Consider the following 7,207-nt stretch of genomic DNA (forward strand, 5'->3'; position numbering starts at 1 on the left):
TCGCATCTCTTCTAGAATTACATCAGCCAGAGCCCTGGGGTGCAGTGGGGATAAAAGCCAAAAAGTAGAGGGGAGGAAAGAGGGAAAGGGAGGGCGCCGGTGGGGGGAGGGAAAGAGAAAGCTGGTTTTTTTGCAGTCTGCTTATTTTCTTCTTTCTCCTTCCTCACCCCCTAAACACCCCTTCCCTATTTATAAATCAGATAACAGGAAAAATCAGACTTTAAAGAGACAGTTACCTTATATTTATTGATGGTGTTGGTGTAAATGTCATTTGTCTGAACTTTCTGACCAATCACCATACCCCCATCAGTCACAGACGAAAGCCACCTTGGCATTCTCACTGGACACATCAATTGGATTAAGAAGGAAGACATGAAGACCCTGCCCCACCCCCAAGTATTCATCAAATGATCTTCACCGTGATTAATGTTCTCATCAGTTTCAAACAGCAAAGGAGCTTGCAGTGCATGGAAATAATTTGAAATATGAAATTACTGAAATGTGAAATCTAACCATGCAAACTAGCAATGACCCACAGCTGACTTTCCTGCCCTCTCTCCACCTGGGGGTTTGAAAACATCATCCAATAATGTGTAGCTGAGGTATTCAGCGAAAGGGATAGGGACTCTCAACCAAACCAAAATATAATAGAAGAGAAATATAAGATAGGTCTTGTTCTAATGCCCTCAGAAAGTGACTCTGAATATTTTTCAATTTCCCACACACCCACCCACCCTTTGCTTTTCTAAAGATCATCTTATGCCTGAACCACTCCTGTTAATTAGGAAGAAAATCTACCACTCCCCTTCCTCTATGGCTCCAGTGAATTCCAGACTCCTTAGGATCACTGGGTCTAGCGGCTCAGAACATATTTATGATGAAAACAAAACCAAGGGCCTCAGGACACTACACTAGGGAAGGTCAGGAGAGCGATCAATTTCTGCAACATAGGAAAAGGGGCCCATAAGGGCAAAGGGAAAAAATAGTTTGCAGAAGGCACAGTTTTGGCAGAATCTTATTACAGCTTCCAGCTGATCGGGTGTAGCCAAACTAGAGACATCTGTTTGGAGTTTACAACAGAAACAAACACACGGAAAGCATGAAAACGCTAAGACACACACACAGACCAAGCTCTAGCAGTCCTTCTCCGCCTTGACCTCCAAACCATTCTCCCACTGGGTCATGCTGGGTTGTAGAAGGAAAGGAAATAGGCTCTTCCACCTGCCCCTGCCCCGACCCCACCCCACGTGCACCATGACTCATTCAAGCCATGACTGGAACCTCCCCACTTTCCTCTCTCCTTGACTTTCCTCCCAGGAAAAACAGAGATGCTCCCACTCCTCAGAGAGCATCATGGGGACTTTCCTTAGCTCTCTAATTCACACCTTTAAAGCTCCTTGAGCTGTCTGGAAAGGAAAAGGTGAACCACAGAAGGAGGTGGTAAAACCTCAGAAGACCTTGAAAGTCACCCCTCCCTAAATAACCTCACAGGTTTGGCAATGAGGAACAGAGCTCACGCGGCATCTCCAAGAATTTCCTCAAAGAAGCCAGAAAGAGCCCATGCTCACACAACTAATAGTAAGTGAGGGACATGGCCCCAGCTGCAGCACACAGAGTTGCAGAGGACCAGAAAGGCCACAGGCTACACATAGAGTGGGTTCCCCTTCCCTAATTACCTCCAAGCCCCGAAAGGGACAAAGACTGTCCTCCCTCATCCCAGCCATGGTCACACCCTCTGCCGCCCAGCCCCACGGCCAAGCATTTTCTCAAGCAGGTCTAGACGCTCACCTGTTCTGTTAAATTTTCCTCTTTATTCTCTCCCCACTGGCAGGCAAACAGAACCAGAGCAGTCCTACTCTTTAAAAATAACAAAATGTTTTATACACATTTCTGTATATACAACTGAACAACATTTTACATGTCCCTTTTGCACAGCAAAAGATATAAACATTGGACTCTGAGAACACAGTTATGTACAAAAAAAAATGTCAAAAATACTTCACAACAGTGCAAAAATATTTTACACAGTATCACGGAGCGAGATCTTTTGAGCGGGAGCAAGGTGTTTGTGTTTCTAAAGGAAAACTCCTTTTTTAGATATTAGATGTCTTGTAAACAAAATGCAACTTTCTTTTTTTCCCCCTCCCTTCCCCACCAGTTATTTGAGGAATTTGGCAGAATTTCAAGGGTCTGAGTCTGAGGTAAACAACCCAAGCTCTCGCACCAAAAAGACTGGGGGCAAGGAGGTGGCACTAAAGCCTCAAACCTTGAGAGCAAATCCTTTTTTTTTTTTAATGACATGTCAATGACAGCGCCAGGCCGCTCCCAGTTGGGGGCTGGTGGAGGAAGTTAACCCCTCCTCCTCAGGCCCCAGCTGCCCACAAACAGGAAACTGGCCAGCAGGCACCTCACGCCTGCGGGGCTTTGCTAACACCAGCTGCCCTTCCCCTCCCCAGACCCCAGAGGGCTGCCTCTCTCCCCTTCCTTGTAGGGTTTCCCTCCCCCATATCTCCACGTGCAATCTGAGCCCTGCTTCAAACAGAGCCAAACGTATGGGGGTGGGGGAGGGTCTGGGCCTCAAGTGTCCCCTTTCCCCTTTCTTGGGGGGGTCGGGAAGGTAAGGAAGTGGTGGAGAGACGCGGGGGTCACGATGGGGCAACAGGGGCGCGCACAGGACATTGCTGGGAGCTCAGCCCGAGTGGGGTTCGTCTGGGCTGGCGCAGTCGGCGGGGTCAGACTGGTCCCCGGCGGTGGTAGTGGTGGCTTCCGGGCCCCCTCCTTCGATGGAGCTCTCGCTACCCGTGCTCTCACCCGACAGCAGGCGCGTCACCCGCAAGTCGGCCTGCAGGCTGCGCACGTCGTTGCCGAAGCTGAGCTCTCCCAGATCATTAATAAGCTGGGACAGCTCGGCCTTCATGTCGGAGGTGCTGCCCAGCAGCAGAGACGGCGACCCAGGCTCAGGGCCCGGCGAGACCCCGCCGCCCCCCAGCACCTCTTCGCGGCCACTCTCCAGCGTGTCCAGCAAGTCCCCGCATTCGAAGTGCATGGCCACCACCAGCGCCCGCTGCGCCTCGGCCTCTTGCTCTGCCGGGTCTCCCTCCCCGGCTCGGTCCTCCTCCTCATCCCCCTCCTCCTCCTCCGGGCAGCCCTCCGTGTGCACCCCTCTCTCTTCCTCCTGCAGCTCCTGCTCCTGCTGTTCGCCGAGCAGATCCTCGGTGATGGAGCCGAGCTTGGGCGCGCTGCGGCTGCGCTCCACCGGCGGCTTGTAGCAGCAGGGTCCGTGCAGGAGCAGCTTGCGCAGGGGCACTAGCGGGATGGTGTGCGCGCCCACCAGCTCCTGCTGTTGGTGACGCGCGTCGTCTCGCCGCTTGAGCCGTTTAAATTCCGCCAGAGCGTTGGCTGACGTCTGGTAGAGCAGCAGGGCCATGGCCTGCGCCTTCTCGGGCTTGGACACCAGCACCGCGTGGCAGCGCAGCATTACCGCCTTGTGCTTGAGCTCGTGCCGGTACACCCAGGCGAAGACCTTGGGCAGTCGCGCGTCCGCCACGCAGTAGGTAACGCGGTGCAGCAGGTAGAGGTGGCCCGGGCGGCGCAGCGCACGCTCCTCGGCGTGCACCATGCGGATACCCTGCGCACTCACAGTCAGCTTCATCTTGGTGCCCTGACGGCCCGCCTCGCTCTTGCTCCAGATCTTGCCCACCGCTAGGTCGGTGCAGCCGTCGCCGCGGGCCTGGATGGTGGTGGCATTGCCCAGGTAGAGCACGGTGTAAGTTGGGTCCTCGCTGGTGATGTGCAGCTTCTTGCGCTTGGAGCGGAACATGCTGCCCACCCGGCTGAGCGCGCCTTCGGGGCACGCCCGTGCCAGAGAGCTGAGTGCCGAGTAGTGCAGGCTCACCGCGTAGCCCTTGGGTTTGGACGCCTGCCGTGGCGGCGCCTCGGCCAGCAGCTCGAACTTGTGCTTCTTCCACGGCAGCATCTCTGGAGGGCGCCCCAGCGCAGCTGGGCGGCGGCGGCGGAGCGCCGACTGAGAGCCCGGCTGAGCCACCCGCCCCGGCCGGGCCCGGCCGGGGCAAGACCGAAAAATAAAACTCTGCTGGGAGTGGCTCAGTCGGAGGGAGTGGGGGCGGGGGAGATGTTCGAGAACCCCGCCGAAAGAGGTAGGGGTAGAAATTTTTTAAAGAGGATTTAACTGCAAGGAGTTGGGGTGGGGGAGCACACAGATTTACCCCAGCCTGGGCAGGACCAGGGCAAAAAGTCTTGGGCAAGCAAAATGAGAGAAAGCACGAGAGTGGAGCAGAAAATGTCTTTAGAAAAAAGGGATGCGCGCGTGCAGCAAAAGCAGCCGGGATGGTGCGAGAATACGCAGGAACTCCTCGGCGAAGGTGAAAAGGGGCCCCCTCTCACACTCACATACACAATCCCCAGGGCCAGGGCCAGAAACCGCGGAAGCTCAAATGCGAGTGTGCCCAGGGTTCGGTGCTCCCCACCCCCAAGGGGTGCTGGAGGCAGAGAGCCCCTCGGCTGAGCGGGTCCCAGAATCAGCTGCTTGCCCCAAGTGCGCTCAGATGGTGGGTCCGGCTGGCCGCGGCGGGCCCAGCGCAGCAGTCCCGCCGTGGCTCACTGCATCTTGTCTCCCGCAGGACGCCGGGGACTCCGGCTTCGCCGGCTCACTGTCCGGGCTGGCTCCGCCAGGGCAGCGCCGGGCTCCGAGGGCGGGGCGTGCGCATGGTCGGCTCCGGGGATGGTCGCTACCTCATTTCTTCCCTCCGGAGGGTGTCCGACTGCGCTCCCGGGATCCCCTGGCTCGGCTGCACGCCTTTACAGCGCGCCCCCTCCGGTGTCGCGAGCGGTAGCTGCCTCGCCAGCCTCACATCTTTGCCGTCTGGGAGGAAGATCTCGGGTAAATATAGGCCGGCGCGAACCATTCGCCGCTCGGGGACAGGGGAGGAGCAGAGAAGAGGATCTGTTTTGGGCTTGGAAGCCCGGCGGGTTCCTGGTCTCTTAAAGGGACCTGGTTGCAGCCATTGGTTGAGGGAAAGGGGAGAACGGTCCAGCCTGGCAATTAAATCCGAAGTTTACCAGCAGAAATTCTGTAGAATTTATCTACAAAAATCGCCAAGACCTTTGGTTACCCCGCAAGAAAAGCAACTTGAATTCTGACACTCCACCCCCAGCCTGAATTGCAACTCACTGATGTGTGTCTCCATCGGAACTTCTGGGGGAGGTGGTGGAAGGTGGGATTTACACTATACAATACAAAAAGGTTGGGGAAATAGTGATTCTTTCCGTGTGTAATAGCTTTCTGAAACTGACTGGGTGCTGTTTAATTTTTTTTTCCAGAATTTTATTCTATTAAAGAAAATAAAGAGGGGCAAAGAAAACGCTGAGACTTATCTTTCACTATCTTGGAGCCCTTTCTCCACAGGCAAAGAGCAGATAGTGAAAAGAGAGATGAGTGGTAATAGGATGATTAGAGTGAACACTATAGTATGTGTTTGGTGAATAAGGTGCTTCCAGCTCCTAATCCCCAGCACTGCCCCCTCCTTCCGTCAGGCCTCAGAGTAGAGCAGTTTTCTGAGATATATTCAATCTCTAAGTCATGCTTGTGTGTGGTTAGAACTCAGCTTATAATTTGGCAGGCCAGTCATTCAGTTTTATTACATCATTGTCACATTATGGATGAGAATTCCTAGTAAAAATTCAAATGACGTTTTTTATTTGTGTCAAATAACGCCCAGCCACCCTCCACAGAGAATGATTAACATTAATCATGCTTTTCTCTTGTGCCAGCTAGATAATGTCGCTTTAATCATCTGGCCAGCTTGACCCTTGGCTAGTAACTCATTTCTGGGCCCTCAAAACAACCGGCTTGCCTCTATGTTCTGCTCAATCAAAGCAAAACCACTTCTAGCTGGAATGTGTGATAAATGTCCAGGTGACCCTGCATCAAACTCCCAAGCTCATCCCAGAGGAGGAGAGTAGGCCCTCCCACTCCCCAGGCCCAGTCTACTGGGGATCTGGATGGCTCTGGCTTCCATGCCAGGTTCTGATTTCAGAACAACTGTAACTCCTCATGGAAATTCTCTGGCCCTCTCCCTTTACTAACTTTTAACCTTTCTTTGAACTCTAACCCAATTTTCTAGAGTCACTGGTGCTGCGTTTCAATTTAACTAACTTTCCTGAGTACCTTTTGGTACCAGGCCCTGAGCTGGGAACGGACCTAATTCCTGTCTCCAAGAAGCTCCCAGTCCAATGAAGGATGTAAACTTCACCCACCTCTGGGCTTCTTCTGAAATGTAAGTTCTGTGAGAGCACCCTATCTCCCCCAGTGCCTGTCACTACTTAATTGTTGAATGAATGAATGAAACATGCATGTAAACAAGAAGACAGAGTGAACTAAATGCCCTGAGACAAGACCCAAAGTACTCTGAGAAGCTGGAAGAAAAGGTTCTTTGTGACTAGGAAAATCAGAAAAGGTTCCATGGAGGTGGTGAAGTTTGAAATATGGACAGGATTTTGTCACGGAGGGAAGAATTAAAGGGCTTTCCAGATATAGAGGACAGCAAAATTATAGAACATAAAAATGCATGCACATGTGTAGCTGAGGATGGCATTTGACAATTGTGACAATGAAAAAAGAAAATTTCCTGATCAAACAAGGAAGTCTCCTGATCATGCCCTCCTAGTCTCTGAGGGAAGGAATGGCCTTTTCATGGCTGGCTGGTCCCAGAATGTCATTAGACCAAAGTTCTAATGCCTTACTCCTCAGCTACACTGATGGGTTAATGGAGGTACGGTGTTGGAATGAGCTGGTTAGGACTATAATAAGCCATTTAAACCAAGGTTAATTCCTCTTCTGCTCACATTTCTGGAATATCTTGCAGTGGCAATGAAGTAGATGGTATGTGCTCCACACAAAAAATTCCGATAAAAAACCCACCAAATTAACCTGTGCTAAGTGACCTTTAGCTGGTCCATAATCTCAAAGTCTAGACTCTACAAAAGCAGGCATCGTGTTCAAGCAGTTAACATTTCCAAATTACTCAGAGGTCCAGGGACCAGAAGTGTTTGAGCAGGAAGAGGAAGGGACCAGTGGTGGGAGCTAAGGCTGGTCTCAGCCTCCGCGAGAGGCACCTCTTTGGGCTTCATGCGGTGGCAGGGAAACCAGTGGACCACAGCAGCAGGGAGGACTCCACTGGCGGGCCAG

At 52.6% G+C, this 7,207-nt stretch overlaps 1 protein-coding gene across 1 annotated transcript; it reads right to left on the reverse strand.

Moving 5' to 3' along the window:
* Nucleotides 1-227: 227 nt before the first annotated feature.
* On the reverse strand, nt 228-5,136 carry FAM43A (family with sequence similarity 43 member A). The gene has a single exon (XM_082625430.1). It carries the CDS (start codon nt 3,974-3,976, stop codon nt 2,690-2,692), a length of 1,287 nt encoding a protein of 428 aa, XP_082481556.1. The 5' UTR covers nt 3,977-5,136; the 3' UTR covers nt 228-2,689.
* Between the last annotated feature and the right edge of the window lie 2,071 nt (nt 5,137-7,207).

Source organism: Mesoplodon mirus, assembly GCF_964341445.2.
Source record: "Mesoplodon mirus genome assembly, chromosome: 6".
Taxonomy (NCBI): domain Eukaryota; kingdom Metazoa; phylum Chordata; class Mammalia; order Artiodactyla; family Ziphiidae; genus Mesoplodon; species Mesoplodon mirus.